This window comes from Entelurus aequoreus, linkage group LG07 (assembly GCF_033978785.1).
Source record: "Entelurus aequoreus isolate RoL-2023_Sb linkage group LG07, RoL_Eaeq_v1.1, whole genome shotgun sequence".
Lineage (NCBI taxonomy): Eukaryota > Metazoa > Chordata > Actinopteri > Syngnathiformes > Syngnathidae > Entelurus > Entelurus aequoreus.
The window spans coordinates 51,716,839-51,733,654 of NC_084737.1; the positions used below are offsets into that span (position 1 = coordinate 51,716,839).

The 16,816-nt window shown below is 41.1% G+C and overlaps 2 protein-coding genes across 2 annotated transcripts in view; one reads left to right on the forward strand and one right to left on the reverse strand.

Annotated features, from left to right (window-relative positions):
* Positions 1–1,810: 1,810 nt before the first annotated feature.
* The window catches only part of LOC133653111 (uncharacterized), a 31,044-nt gene continuing 16,038 nt past the window's right edge, over positions 1,811–16,816 (reverse strand). The window contains exons 8-9 of the mRNA XM_062052132.1: positions 11,551–11,643; positions 1,811–1,834 (exon numbers count right to left, since the gene is read on the reverse strand). Of these exons, the coding sequence (XP_061908116.1) occupies positions 11,639–11,643 (5 nt within the window). The 3' untranslated portion in view covers positions 1,811–1,834; positions 11,551–11,638. The remainder of the gene's footprint in view (positions 1,835–11,550; positions 11,644–16,816) is intronic.
* Positions 15,243–16,692, forward strand: LOC133653110 (P2X purinoceptor 7-like). The gene is made up of 3 exons (XM_062052128.1): positions 15,243–15,497; positions 15,978–16,196; positions 16,509–16,692. Exons 1-3 carry the CDS (start codon positions 15,244–15,246, stop codon positions 16,660–16,662), a joined length of 627 nt encoding a protein of 208 aa, XP_061908112.1. The 5' UTR covers position 15,243; the 3' UTR covers positions 16,663–16,692.

Sequence of the window (16,816 nt, forward strand, 5' to 3'; positions counted from 1 at the left end):
TAGTAGTCAATGGTGTAGATATCGAACTGGACTAGTATCAGAAGGATCCTAGTGTTTTTAAGAGCCAGTGTTGCATATCAACAATGACACAGACAACGATGAACTTGAATGTTGAATGGCCAAACATGTATTGAAAAGTGCACATAGAAATTTACAACAACTGCAGTATATCTTTTCTTTTCTGTCTTGCCACTGGTGAGGGCGGTCGCATCTCTCTCCGCTCCCTCCTTCCCTCCCTGCTTGCTCTCTTTGTTTTTGTCTTGTTTGAACTATTTTGAAGCCTCTTTTCTTGAGCTGTCCTCAAATCTAAACATCAAAATGAATTTGATCAACTGGACTCTCGACGCAATTGACACAGTCTTTTCGACAAGGAAAAGAGGCTCGGGGGAGCCTGGCTGCCCTGATGGAACCATTGCTGCGGGGTACGTGAGAGATTCCTGGAATACTTGGAGAATCATGTGCCTCTCAGTCCTTTCCATCGAGGACGTGGAAGACATCTACCTATTTGGAGCTGTGATCGCAGGGCATTTGCTGATTGGGCTGGGCATTGCTCTGGTGTATCGTCAAATTCGGAAGACGATGGCAGCCACTCAAGGGGCCAACAGGCTGTTCAACGCAATGGAAGGAATGGGTCGTGCTGTGGGATCACAGACTGGAGCGATTGCTGATTTGAATCGCAAGGTAGATTCGATCTTGATGATGTTACAGAAAGAATAAATTGGAATTGTCAGAGCCAGCATATAGAGCAGGAATGTCATTGTTTTGACTGCTCGAAGAAAAAAACAACAACATCTTAATCTACGATTTGACTCCCTCGAATGGCCTTGAGGAACAGGCTGTTTGAAAACACTCCCCCGAGGACTCCTCAAAGATGGACGCTTTTGACCTTTCCCTTTTCTTCAAAAGCACCTGGGTCGGACTCTTGAACTCTTGAACTCTTGGGGCCGGCCTCGGCCCATAAAGACAATCCAACATCTCACCCAAGTTAATTGGGCATACATGCACGCATATACCCTTCCCCAATCAACGCCTTCACCACTGCTTTATTCCTCCGGGGTTGTGGGGGCTGAGCAGCGCTTAACAGCAGCTGCTGGCCTCCAAGGTCCTGTTGGATGACTTTGTTGCGAGTTTGTTGTGATTAAATGTACCTTGTTTATGTGTGCCATGCTATGTGAGGTTTTTTTTCCTCGGACTCAGTCTGGACCATTCCTGAGGGTCCAGCCTCAGACTGATATTTTTTTTACTTCCACCCTCCCCCCAATGTCACCTTTTTCCCACCTTTTTGAGGAGCGCCTAAGTGAGGCTGATCCGTTGGCGGTCCCGTCTTGTCTCCCTGTAACGTATGTCTGCTCTTAGCGGGATTGTGCCGAAAATGTAATTTCAGTTCTTATGTGTCTTGTACATGTAAGAATGGACAATAAAGCTGATTGATTGATTGATTGATTGATATGAAAAATAATGAACAAGAATAAGAAAAGCCGGCAGAATTGAAACCCTTTTTTCAAAGTTCCCAAAGTTTGTTTAAATAGTTCGTTGGGGCCCGTTTCTCTGTAGCTAACAGTGCACTGTATTAGTATTGTCCTACCGCACAGACCGTGGGGGAGGGGACGTCAACACTGCACCACAGTGTCCAGATTCTCAGGTAGCTCGCCACCCAGAATGCACTGGGAATCGGATCGATGGATCTCGGGAATGGGGGGGAATCAGTGTTGGAGATGGAGAGACTGCGGAGCCTCTCATCCACCTGGGCTGGAAGGGCGATGTCGTCCTCTCCACACAAGGTGCTCCAGGGAATTAAGATGGTATTTGAATCACCCAATCAAAAAAACCTGACCTAACAATAGATCAGACAAGACCCAATAACTTGTATTATTCACACACACTGGTTTCAACTGTGTTCTTAAATAACCATGAATTAGCTTAAATACTTTTAACTTGCATTAATTAGCTCAATCATGTCATTAATCACCAATCATGTATCTCAAATGCTTTGGTTTACAATGTATTTGTTTTCAAAATATGAAAAATCAAAATAAAAGTTAAGCGCTTATTATAGTTCTTTTTTCCAATTGTTCAAATATTCAAAAATATATGAAATGCTTCTTCAAATAAAAAAATACAAATACTATTTAAATGCACCTTTAAGTTCACAATTAAACGAGGTAGGTTAATTGCACAAAGTTCACATTAATGCTCAAAATGGACTTTTGTGTAGCAACTTGGAGGTATATAAGGTTAAAACGTGGTAAATCTCTCCCTTGCTAGCACAGGTGAGAGATGCACTAAAAATTACCCCTTCAATCACTAAATCAAAAGTACTCAGTAATCTATTACTTCAGTAAAACAAAAATAATCACAGTGTTCCTAGCATGTGCTGTAAACATGAACAAAATAAATATCACCAACACTTATGGCTCAAATAAAACATCACATCATTGTTATTCACTCACCGCTGATCAAGTGAAATGACTGCACACAGGATATCAGTCAGTGAATATTATACTCGGATGTCACACTGCTCTACAAGATTCAAACAACACAATATACGGATCAAAAGTTGTATAACAACATTAGAAATGTGGATGGATCGAATTGCAAGCTTATTTTCAAGCCTTACCGAGTGGATGGCCAAGGATTGATCGACAGGTTCTCCGCGTGTGTTCGCATTGCCACGCATGGACCGACAAAACCGGAAGGGGAGTTTCTCTTCTTCCACACTAAAGGAAGTTGCGTCATAAAACGAGTGACACGGAAGGGCTCACAGGCTCGCTGATTGCCCTCTAGAGGTGACAATCATGGAGACAGGTAATTTTTACCTCTGCAATTTCTGTTAAGACACAATGTTTGTGTCAACATTTCTATGTATATTGTGTGTTTACTATTTTAACAATTTGTAGAGCAGGTTGAAAATATAAATGAATAACGTAAAGTGCAGATTAGTTTGTACCTGTTTTAACACTTAGTTATTTAACTGAAATTAATGTATCGTTACTAAATGAATTATTTTAACTCAAATGAATTATTTCAACTCCAGGCATATGGTGTTTTCAAGCCTGGGTTACACCTATGTTTAATCATCAATTTTATCATACATGTTCTGTTAAAATGAAGCCAATAATGAAATTTTTTGTGTTTGTTTATTTTGAAAAGCATCAAAAAGTATTGAAATACATAACGATAAACATTTTGGTATCAAAAGATCGGTGTCGGTACATTTCTAGGTAGGACGTATGTGCAAACATATTTATGAAGGTGCGTACGTGCCCGAACGTAAACTATGCAGTGACGTAGAAAATGGTGTCCCAATTCCTAGGGAAGTTCACAAAGCTCTACCTTTTTTTTCTTCATTTCAAGGGTGTAGTGGGTGTGGGTGAGGACTAGTGGTAGTGAGTGAGGGCTAGTGGTAGCGAGTGAGGGGGTGTATTGGGCCTAATTACCTGAGTATGCTGCACCTCTTGTTAACATCAAAAACGTTGCGCCTTTTGAAGCTGATGTGTATGGATTTCTTACTTGTGGTGCAGCTGCTTTAAGGCCTCAGCCTTTAGAGTCCTTAAACATCCAAGAGCTTTATGAAATACATAATAGGCCTCAACAAGATAATAAAAACATTCTCTATCACTCAAAAGAAAATTCTGTTAAACGTTACAACTGAACATTATTGGACATGTTAGAAATACTGACTCAACAGGAAAAAACTCATTGGAAATATTTTGTAAAACCTTTAGTGCATGAATATAACTGCACAAACAATCTTGCTATGTACACAGTAAGACCAGAGGACCAAGAGAAGCCATTGAGAACACTGCACAGAAATCTCCTGCTGCCAAGAGGCTACCTACCTTCTCCGTTAAAGGAACTACTACCTCACAAGCAGAAGAGAACTGTACATGTGCCTGCTGCTGTACTTGACAATAGTGAGATAGATTCATCAAGAGATTGACTTACCATACGTTTGCACGTTCCATACACAATTGAACCTATGACTTTCACAACAATACCCACTGCTCAGCCTGTTCCAACCATAAATCAGCCTGCTATCCCTGCACAGTCGTCGTCATTTCCCACTAAAGACAACCCTGGGCCTGTGGAAGAGGAACCTCAAGCTTCCCAGGGAGCGGACCTGAACAAATTACATCAGTTGAGAACTCCAGAGCTGAGGAGACCCATTCTCCTGAATCTGATAATCTCAAACCTTCCGTTGATGACTTATCCATTGATGAATCAGGACCGTTAAACCCTGATATTGAACCGCCATTGCAACGTTCCGGCCGCACAAGAAATACACCTGAGAGACAAAACTCGGTCATCCTCCACTAAAGAGCATCCAAACTTTATTTCATGGCATGAGTACAGCCTTATCATTTGCCCTTTAACAAGGACGAATAGTTACTTCCTACTCACTCCAGTAAGCCAGTTATCCGCTGCCAGCCTGGTCCATGTCTGAGGACGTACATGAGATCGAGGGGGAATGTGTAATCAAGTGACGTAAAATTTCTGGTTGACGCAGTTGGCGCACTCCCTTTGAAATTCCGGTACCACCTGCCCAACTGTTGCTGATCAGCATGGCTGCTGTGCTCTGTTTGGCGTTTATGGTTAACTCAATCGAAATTGGAACAAACCTGCTCACTAGACAATCTCTTCATCTTTTTTAGACACCTCGTCAGCTATTTATTTCCTTGGTGATTTGATTTTTTTTTCCCACCCTCCTCAGACCTATCAATGTACTATTTCCCCTTCTGCTTATAACTTCTGGAATTACAAAGTTTTGAGTTCAGACGCAAAAACGGATACCTCCAATGTTTTCGTTTGAAATAAATCATTGTTTTTTTGTTGAGCTTTTCATGAAGCAGCTATCCTGCTGATGTGGGTTGCAATTGAATTGTTGTTTCCAACTACAAAAATAGTCTCAATTTGAAAAATGCAAGTTTATTACTTAAATGAAGTTTTGATAATTGTGTACAAATTTAGCAGCAAAAACAAATAACTCCAAAAAACATCACTTTGCAAAAACAGACTAATTCTTTACTGTGATTTAGGGCTATATGAATAAACATTGATTGATGATTGATATACTGTATGGCAGGGGTCTCTAACACGCGGCCCGGGGGCCAATTGTGGCCCGTGATACGTTATTTTGCGACACCCCCCTTAATATGAAAGTTTAATGTTAGTGCGGCCCGCGAGTTTTAAATGAATGCCGCTTGACAGCGTTGTGTGCAGAGCTGAAGGAATTTACCAATCACGGTGTGGTATGTGGCTCTCGACAATATTGAGGGCATGCCGTGATGGCACTGCCTTTAGTGTCCTCTAGAACCTGTCATCGTGCAGTCCTTTTCTCAATACAAACAGCGTCTAGGCCCAGTCACATGTTGTATGCGGCTTCTCCAGGCACACACAAGTGACTGCAAGACATACTTGGTCAACAGCCATACAGGTCTGACTGAAGGTGTTCGTATAAACAACTTTAACACTGTTACAAATATGCGCCACACTGTGAACCCACACCAAACAAGAATGACAAACACATTTCGGGAGAACATCAGCACCATAACATAAACACAACAGAACAAATACCCAGAATCCTTTGCAGCCCTAACTCTTCGGGCTACAAAAACACCCCCGCTACCCCCAACCCCGCCCACCTCAACTCCCCCACTCCCCCCCCCCCCCCCCCCCCCCCCACACACACCCTTCAAACCCCCCCATCTCCTGAATTCAGAGGTCTCAAGGTCGGCAAGTATGCATTGACGTCACTTGTGTGATGCAAGCAGAGAAACATTTTGCCGCTTTTCCACAACACCCGAACACGCTCTTCTTCCCTGCCTCCCACACTCGCCCGCCTGCTCGCTCCCGCCCCGGCGCAGCTGTAAACAGTCCGGGCGGGGAAGACGAGCGGTATGGTAGCTTCTTAAGCACTTTGCCGAAGGACCGAGCGACAATACAAAAAACTGTGGTGCACTGGACCACAGCGCTGATACTCCGACAGAGAGTCGCTGGGCGAATCGTACAAGTAACACGTTAGTCGTGATGTTAGCCCGTTCGGGGCTAATTGTGCTACCGTAACTGTAAACTCCACGGCGAGCCCACCTCCCCCCTACCGTTGGCTCCAGAGTAAACAGTTCATCATTCAAAAGAGTAGTGGCTACAAACGTATCCTGTACATTATGTACACAGGCAATAAATATAATTTTCCCACCGCACTGTCGACCTTTTTTGCGCTCACGGACTGCTCAGATTTATCAGGACAGCATCTCTTTTTGCGCCCAGCAGGCGAGAGCGCCACACGCTCAATGATTTTATCAAATGTACTCAATATTGATGCTGTAATTAAGTTACAACCACGGCAAACCAGACACAGCGAACATGAGCGCTGATATTAGATGGCGTCATCAAATTTCGATGCACAGATTTGTCCTGATGGATTTGGCGCTTGTCGGTTTCCGGAGTAAAACGGAATATTCAACAGTGAAATGTGAAAGATGAGTCGCTTTTGTGGATAAATTGATTGTACCTCCTGGAAGGGAATGGTGTAAACTAGGCCGCTGGAGATTGTACATTTTTGCCTCAATTGCTGAATTTCCATTGCAGTTTTTTCGCAAAATAATAGCGATATTTCAAAAATTTCGAGTGAGTACATTTGCAATTTGTAGGTATTTCCATTAAAGGGTGTTTTTGCGTCATGAGCCATAATTCTCGTAAAATTTCATCCCGCGAGACTCCACATTGAGGAAGTGAAGTGAATTATATTTATATAGCGCTTTTCTCTACTGACTCAAAGCGCTTTACATAGTCATTATCTAAGTTACATTTAAACCAGTATTGGTGGCACTTGGAGCGGGTGGGTAAAGTATATTGCCCAAGAACACAACGGCAGTGAATAGGATGGCGGAAGCGGGTATCAAACCTGGAGCTGTCAAGTTGCTGGCATGGCTGCTCTACCAACCGAGCCACGCCGAAGATATTGCAGCCAATGCTGTTGCCGTAATGTCAATAGAAGACAAAGGCAGCGGGTGATCGCTGAAGGGCAACGTTTTTACGGCCCCCTTGACATTTGTTCGGGCATGTGGGTCTCTCCAAGCCTGCGGGTCGGCCTCTATTGTGGATAAGGGACCCGTTGCAGTAATGCCGCCTCGCTCGACCCCGGCCGACTGATCGAAGCAAGGCCATGATAACCCGTTTGGCCTAGTTTTCCTGCAATAGCGCCCCACCGGTTCGGTGTTTAGGGGCCGTCTAAATGGGAAAAAAGTGTTTCCGTCATCCTTTTGCAAAAAACTTCAATATCGAAACGTCTCAAAAGGCACCTCATGAGAGCGCAAAAATGTTTTAGCGATATTTAAGAGGTTTTTAAAAAATAATGGTGTTTTCATTACCAGTTTCTTATTGCGATATTTAGGTTTTGCTCACTTCTAGGGGTAATGAAAATGCAGCTAGTCACACTGATAGATAAATATTAAACAGTGAATCTGAAGTGGCAACGGCTTAATGAGTCTTTATTTGACAAGTCATTATTTGGATAAAGGTTTACAGTTGTATTAAATGAGGACTTGTTCGTGCTGAAAAAGACATTTATATCCATCTATCCATTTTCTACCACTTGTCCCCTTACGGGTTCGCGAGGGGTGCTGAGCCTGTCTCAGCTGCACACGGGCGGAATGCGGGGTACACCCTGGACAAGTCGCCACCTCATCACAGGGCCAACACAGATAGACAACATTAACACTTACATTCATTCACTAGGGCCAATTTAGTGTTGCCAATCCGCCTCATCTATATATATATATATATATATATATATATATATATATATATATATATATATATATATATATATATATATATACATATACAGGGCTCGTATTTAATCACGACAACCGCGGCAATTGCCGCGACTGCCCTTGTTATTTTCCGTAATGCCCTAAAAAAATTGACCAGCTTGCGCGACAAGAACTATACCGACACCGCCCTTGAAGTTTTACCTGTTAATGGACGAGGGATGTAACAGTAAACGGTATAATGATCATTTGTGATAACATTTCAGACAGTTAGTAATACCGTCTAATTTTTTAATTACCGAAAAACATCCTTTATTAATGCATTTTAGGCAACAAGAAGTCAGGCGTATGCACACTAGCGTCGTTTGGCTTGATAACCATGGCGGACTAGCGACACGGACTTTGCTCCGGAGATTTCCCCTCGGAGTAAACGGAGCCAAGCGCTTGGTTTAACGGAATTTTTCCCTCGCTTCTCGGCGTGCATTTAAGAGCGGGCTGCTGTTAGACGGCGACAAGTGTGGACAATATTGGAGACGGACGCACTTGTCCCCACACTAAAAGTATACTGCGAAAGTGAAAAACTTTTTGATGTTGCTTTAATTTGCTCAATACTGCTTCCATCCGCTGCTGTGACTGAGAGTTAATGAGGTGAGGAAATATGTAGCAGGTGATGTGTCGTAAACGTTGTCACAACTTGTTTATAAAGTCTTTAGTTTGTTTACTGGGATGTTCACTCATCCTTTATTTAACTGCAAACTGTATCAGTGTTCAAATAACATCAGTACTAGCTAAAATGTTTTGTCATCTCATCGAATTGAACGCAGGCTGTGAAGATTGTGTATTCGATGGGAGACATGTCACTCCTGGTTTTCTTTTGTTGGCCAAACTGTTGATCTGAACCACAAGGAGGCGTTGGAGAAGAACAAAGCTTGTTTATTAGACTTCATCTTCCATTAGCCAAACTGCTTTGGTTTTATTTTGAAATAAAAAAGTAAAGGCTATATTTGTTTACATTACTTGTGTTTTTTCATGTCACAAAGGTATTACTTCAATAAACATCCATGTGACACATCATTTTGTTAATCTTTTATTGTGTATAGTTAATTCTTATACGACATATTTCTGCTCAAACTCTTAATGGATCTGTCCCGATACAGCATCTACATGTACATATAAATGTAGATAACTAAATGAATAACAATAATTTTTTTAAAAACCTACCTCTATCAAAATGTAAAAATAAAGATAAAGGCATCATGTAATGACAAAAAGCTGACAAGTTGATATTATTAAAGAATATAAAAAACTAATATTTGTCTTTAGATATATGAATAACGTTTATCTATAGTCTTTTTATTAGACATTACAAATTACACAATGGTACTACGTTAACAACCCAACACTGCTTTACCTAACAATCAGTAATAATGATTTCAATATTGATAACAAGTATCTTAATTATTACTTTGGCCATAATTGGCAGCCCTTGATCTGGTACTGGTACCAAAATGTATATTGATACTTTTCAAAATAAAGGAAACTACAAAAAATTTCAATATTGGCTTTATTTTAACAGAGAATCTTACAATACAATAAACATATGTTGCACTACCTGCACTACCATGAGCTAATGCAACAAATTTGCATTCTTATCTGTACTGTAAAGTTCAAATTTGAATGACAATAAAAAGGAAGTCTAAGTCTAAGTTTATATGTTTCCTATTGCACTCAAAGAACAATTTTAGAAGGTTAAAATATAAATTAAAGGGCATTAAGCACATTGGGCTTTTCTTGTTAAATGATAATTGGGTTATACTTGTATAGCGCTTTTCTACCTTCAAGGTACTCAAAGCGCTTTGACAGTATTTCCACATTCACCCATTCACACACACATTCACACACTGATGGCAGGAGCTGCCATGCAAGGCGCTAACCACCAGCCATCAGGAGCAAGGGTGAAGTGTCTTGCCCAAGGACACAACGGACGTGACTAGGATGGTAGAAGGTGGGGATTGAACCCCAGTAACCAGCTACCCTCCAATTGCTGGCACGGCCACTCTACCAACTTCGCCACGCCATCCCCAATTTACAATTTTCCATATTACATATACACTCAAAAAAATGACTCATTGGATGAATTCAATTAAAATGAGGGGAGGATTTCCATCCAACAAATATATGTTGCCCTAACTCAAAATTCGTACATTCTCGCAATACAATAAAAATGAGTTAGTCTAACTAATTTTTAACAAATAAAGCCAAAATGAAATTATTGCATTAACTAAGCGAAATTGATTTACATTTGTCAGACTCATTTTTAACAAATAAAGCTAAAATGAAATTATTTTGGTTACTAAGCGAAATTGATTTATATGTGCCCAACTCAAAATTGATTGGAAATTAAGCAAGTTAAAAATCACCCTAGATCCCATAAAAACACATCAGACAAAACCTGGTTGGTATTTTTTAATGTACAATGATCCTTAATTCAACAATCTTGAATATAACACCACAAGATGTCAAAGTTACTTGCAAACACAAACAAAAATGATGCATTTGAGTGAAAACAAAACATCAATAAGTCAATTTTACATAAAGATGTCAGATTTGCGTACCAACACACACCAATAACTTAGTTTTATATTAACAAAGATGTCAAATTGACTTGATACAAAGCATAGAGAACTCAGTCTTAGATATAAAACACCAAGAAAGACTTTTACCTTTTCTTAAATAACTCGAGGCAAACTTTACGAGAAATGGTTCTCCAAAATAGTTTAAAGTGGTGTAAAATGAACACTCAGCGCAACAAAGGAAACTGCAAAAACACATTTGAGTCCTGCGCAAGTGTGCTAATGTAGCCATTAGCCTTAATGTACTAGAGTTCCATCCATCCATTTTTTACCGCTTGTCCCTTTTGGGGTTGCTGGAGCCTATCTCGGCTGCATTCGGTAAAGAAAAGAAAACAAGGCAAATACAAAATTACCGTGGATCAAATTGGCAACAAACAAAATTGAATAAGAAAAACTTAACATTCACAGACCAGGAATCTGATATTAATGGGATGTTAGTAGCAAATAGCTTTTGAATGTAAGCAAGTAAAAACAAAACATGAGACAGTACTAGCTATTCAAAAAAAATATATAAAAATCCAAAATATTGTATCGAACTCAATCCATTTATCCTGAGTTGAGTGATGAAACGGAGGAGAGAAATGGATGCGAGAAGTGTGGATGGTAGTCACACTCAGAGATAAAATGGGGAGGTAAAGTGAGCAAACTGTTCATCCAGTCTAAACCCCTGTATATGATTTCCTTTTCGGTGCCATTTTAGTTCAGTCCTTCTCAGTTTTTATAAGTTACCGCGATTGTTGATGTGATCCATTTTAATAGCTCTGGCAGTAGCGTATAGCATATAGCAGTTAGCATATCATGGCCTACAATGCACTTCTGCCATGACTCGCCCCCGCCAAATTCGTATTGGTTGGCGTGTGAGTGACGATTGCTGACGTGTGTGTGACGATTGCGGCCATTTTCTTCGTCGCTCACACGAATGAGATAAATAATATTATTTGATATTTTACGGTAATGTGTTAATAATTTCACACATAAGTCGCTCCGGAGTATACGTCGCACCCACGGCCAAACTATGAAAAAAACATCGACTTATAGTCCGAAAAATACGGTAAGTAGTGTTGAGCTCAAAAGACCACAATATATGTAAATAAGAATGGGTAACACTATTTCATGCTACTGTGTAACACAAAATATTAACTTACCAGATATTCCTTGAAGAAAGTGTCTGGATATTCATTGAGGTAGATAACAAGGCTTCTCAGGATGCACTCCCTCCTGATGTCAATGTCGTCACACTAAAGCAAGGTGAGAAATCAAAACAGAATTTAGCAAAATATTGGTGCAACAGTGGCACAGGGAGGGAGGCAAGTTGACTAGAGGGTGTAAAGAAAACTACATAAACGAATACAGCTTCTGAAGACTAGAGTATAACATCTTTAACACATTTCTGAGCAGGGCACACAACCATAAAGGCCCCAAACGAGCTTGTAGTTGCTTTGCACACCAAAAAAATGGATGAATGAAAGGGAAACACTAAACTATTTTGCACAAAGCACAGGCCATTTACTATATATATATATATATATATATATATATATATATATATATATATATATATATATATATATATATATATCAGTGGCGTGCAGTCACTAGAGGCAGGGGAGGCACGGCCTCACCTGCCATCATGGAAAGAAAAAAAATGTAAAAAGAAAAAAAAAAAAATTAAATTGTTATATGTATCCAGTGATTATACTAAAGTTATTTTCCATTTAACTTCACCAGTTTTAGATTATTTTTATTTTTATTTTCACATTTGCATTTCAAATACTGAGAAGAGACGGTGCGGTGATCAGCAGCCAGTTACTCAGTTGAGGCACGTCACTGCGTTGTGCCTCAACATGGATTGTGCACAATCACTCGGCTAACTGCTGGCCTGCTGTGCAGTGAGACCGTATTGCTATATGAATTATATTATACATTTCCATAGTTTAGTTAGCTGAGGTATATAATGTACAGTGTATTTTGTCAACAACTGTATGTGTGTAACGTATTTCTTGTGCTGAGTGATCATAAAACTCTGCTGCGAAGACGCACTGTGAGAGGCTCGTCTCATAACCCCGCCTCCTGGTGCCAAGCACCTCCGCCGCAGAATGCACCGCCCGACGGGAGCGCCACACCAACCAAAGCCCACACCCAAACCCTCCACGTGCAAGACCGAATCCACCCAAAAAAAAGTCACTTAACAAGAAGCCAAAAAGTGCAAAAACAACAATGCTGGCGCTGCAGGAGCCGCGAACGACCGCAGGGACACAAAATTAGGTACACCTGCACTGCAGGTTCATATGTTTGTAAATCTGACTGTGATGATGCAGTCGTGCCTCACCAGACATTAACCTCACCGCACACCACTGATATATATATATATATAATATATATATATATATATATATATATATATATATATATATATATATATATATATATATATATATATATATATATATATATATATATATATATATATAAAAACAGTATATATTATTAGTCTTAGACTTACTTAGTTCCTCCCATTCCTGTTGGAACATTGGGCGACGAGTCCCCTCCATTTGTTCCGGTCACTGGCGACCCTTCTTGCTCCATGCCAGCTGACTCCCATCTCTCTCAGGTCTTCCTTGGCTGTTTGTCTCCACGTCTTCTTTGGCCGTCCTCTCTTCCTCTTTCCCCCTTCTGGCACCCAGTCCATTGCCACACTTGCCGGTCTCTCTTTTGGCAGTCGGAGTACGTGTCCAGCCATTCTCCTTCTCATATCAGAGACTATGTCAGACAATGGTGCTACCCCTGCCCTTCTCATCACCTCTTCATTGGTGATGTGGTCTCTCCATGAGATCCTCAAGATGTATCTGAGGCACCGTCGGTGGAAGACATCCAGCTTGTTTGTAATGGTTGATGTCTTCATCCATGTCTCACAGGCATAGGTCACTGTAGGGATGACCACTGACATATAGAGGCGCAGCTTTGTGGACGTACTGATAGATTTTGATGACCAGATATTCCGGAGGCGTTGGAAGACTCCTCCAGCTTTTCCGATTCTGGTCTGTACATTCTTTTCTGCGTCTCCAGTGTTTGAGATGTTGCTTCCAAGATACGTAAAGTTCTCAACGTACTCTATGCCTTGTTCGCCTACGGTGAGCAGTGGAACGTTTTGGTCTTGTGCAACGGTCATGGCCTTGGTCTTCTCTTGGCTTATACGTAGGCCGACTTTTTCCCCTTGCTCATGCAGATTGTTGGTCAATTTTTGGAGTGCAGCGTAGGAATGGCTAAGCAGAGCCAAGTCGTCCGCAAAGTCCAGATCTGCCAGTCTGCCCCCTCCCCACTTAATGCCGAGGTTTGCTCCGACGACAGACTTCCTCATGACAAAGTCTATGACAATGATGAACAGTAAGGGAGACAAGATGCAACCCTGTCTTACCCCGGTCACAATGTCAAAGTCGTTGGTTGTCCTGTTGGTGGTTTTCACTCGACAGGTGGAGTTATGGTACAGGGCTCTGAAGATGTTGACGTACTTTGATGGTATACCGTATAGCTGGAGGATCTGCCACAGTGATTCCCGGTGGATGCTGTCGAAGGCTTTTTTGAAATCCATGTAATTGATGATGAGGGGTGTCTAGAGTTCTTGGCACTGTTCTATGATGTTGCGAAGAGTGAAGATCTGTTCCGCGCAGGACCTTCCCTTTCGGAAGCCGGCTTGCTCTTCCCTTAAGATGTTATCTACCTCGTCTTTTAGGCGTTGGAGCAGCACACTACATAAAACCTTGCCTGGGATCGACAGCAGTGTGATGCCCCGCCAGTTGTTGCAGTCTGCGAGGTTTCCCTTCTTTGGCAGCGTCACTATAACCCACCGTCTCCAGTCGGCAGGGACCTCTTCGACATGCCAGATCAAATTGAACAGGTGCGTGAGGCTCTCCACGACCACCTCTAGACCGTGCTTCAGCAACTCAGCAGATACCTCATCGAGTCCTGGTGCCTTGCTGTTCTTGAGGCTATTGATTGCTTGGGCAACCTCGGTCCTGGTTATCTCTTCTGAGGTGACTGTCAGAGTTGGGGCTGATGTTTCCCGATCAAAAAGAAAGAGAGTGGGAGGTGTTGGCTGGTTGAGAACCTCTTTGAAGTGCTCCACCCACCTTGCCTCCTGTTCCTCATCGCTTAAGAGTGCCCTGCCATCCCTGCTCTTGATTGGCACCCCGGAGCTGCTCCTGGAGCTGGTTAGCTCCCGCACAATCCTGTAGAGTGTTTTAGTGTTGTTTTTCTCTGCTGCCTCTTGTGCATATTATTAGTACTTGTAAATCTATATATATATATAATTTTTTTGTATATATATATACATTTTTTTGAGTGTAGCCTGCCATAATCAGGGATTAGGTTAAAATATTACAAAAAGCTTTATTGACATTATAATAAATGCTTCATGATTTATGGTTGCCACTCCTGGTCTGTGCCTTAAGAAAAATACAATTATTAGTAAGTACTAAAACAAAACTATGGATACCCAGATAAGCCCTCTATAAAACACACATTTTTAAAGATAAAACAAAAATTGTAGCAATTTGTTACAAAATTCAGTCATTTCACTTGCTTTAGTTGACGTTAGATGGGTCTTAAAGGCCTACTGAAATGAATTTTGTTTATTTAAACGGGAATAGCAGATCCATTCTATGTGTCATACTTGATCATTTTGCGATATTGCCATATTTTTGCTGAAAGGATTTAGTATAGAACAAAGTCGATAAAGTTTGCAACTTTTGGTCTCTGGTAAAAAAAAGCCTTGCCCCTACCGGAAGTAGCGTGACGTCACAAGAGCTGGGGCTGCTGGGTCTTTCCTATTGTTTTCAATGATGGCCGCCAGAAGTGAGAGCGATTCCGACCGAGATAGCGACGATTTCCTCATTAATTTGAGCGAGGATGAAAGATTTTTGGATGAGGAAAGTGCAAGTGAAGAACTAGTGGGGATTGGAAGCGATTCAGAAGCTGTGAGAGGGATAGAGCCATACCGCTTTGAACCCGAAGCTGACAAAGACTGTCAGGAGGACGCTGCTGCTATTGATGCTGGAGGAGCACACGACATAGATCGCCTTCAGAATACAGAATGGTAAAATGTTATTTATTTATAGACTAGTTTTAGCTTGTGGCCTAGTCTTGCACTGTTACTGTTAGTGTTACAACTTACACCCCAGGCCTATCTATAGACCAAGTATCTATCATTGACACAATGCTGGAGTAGCACACGACATAGATCGCCTTCAGAATACAGAATGGTAACATGTTATTTATTTATAGACTAGTTTTAGCCTGTGGCCTAGTCTTGCACTGTTACTGTTAGTGTTACAAATTACACCCCAGGCCTATCTATAGACTAAGTATCTATCATTGACACAATGTCAAACCTAATTAATTACCCATTATTTCTATGGGCCACAGCTCCATATACCGGCAATACTAAAAATATGCATGTAGATTAATAAGATCCACAACAAGACAATGATAATATTAATTATTCCACATGTTTGCAGATTGCAGGTGTCCATAATAAGAATTGATTTACAAATATTATGAATATTTCTATTTCCAGGTGTACATGTCACAACTGTGTGAACATGGAGACAGTGGCTGAGTGTGTCTGCTGTCGTGAGCTAGATGCAGTGGCCAGAACGATGGAGGAGAAGAGGGTGGAGACGTGCATCATAGACCACCCTGGCTTTCCATCTGTGTGTCTGGATGAATGGGTGCTGCAGACAGCGTATTACGCCTACCAACAGCAATATGGCGTGCTGCAGCAACAGCAAAATGAGTGAGGCACTAATAAGTTTAAATAATTATATCAACCTTTGGAAGATAAGTCAGAATGAGCACTTTCTTATCTTATTCTTATTCTGTGAAATGTACTGTGCTACAATGTACATTACATTATATATCATAGAAGTATTACATACATAAAACCGTAGATGTCAATGATATTTACAATTTACTGCAACAGTAAATGACAAATGAATAGAATGCATGACAATGTCTTTTGCATCTCAGAGAACAGTGAGTCACTGTGTATCCATGTCCGGATAATAACAGCTGCCATCATTTGCTAACAACTATTTTGTACTTGCAGGCGGAGACGACACACAGCCTATCAACAGTTTGTCCGCTTCTGCTGGGGATATCTGGGAAAGGAGATAAGGGTGGTACTACCAGCTTGTGTAGTACATAAGATTAGGACAACATTCCCATCGATGGACTACACGGGGTTCCAAGACGTGCAGTGACTGCAACACAATCCACATGGCCACTGTACTTAATCAATAAAATAAATAAATCAATCAATCAATCAATCAATCAATGTTTATTTATATAGCCCTAAATCACAAGTGTCTCAAAGGGCTGCACAAGCCACAACGACATCCTCGGTACAGAGCCCAC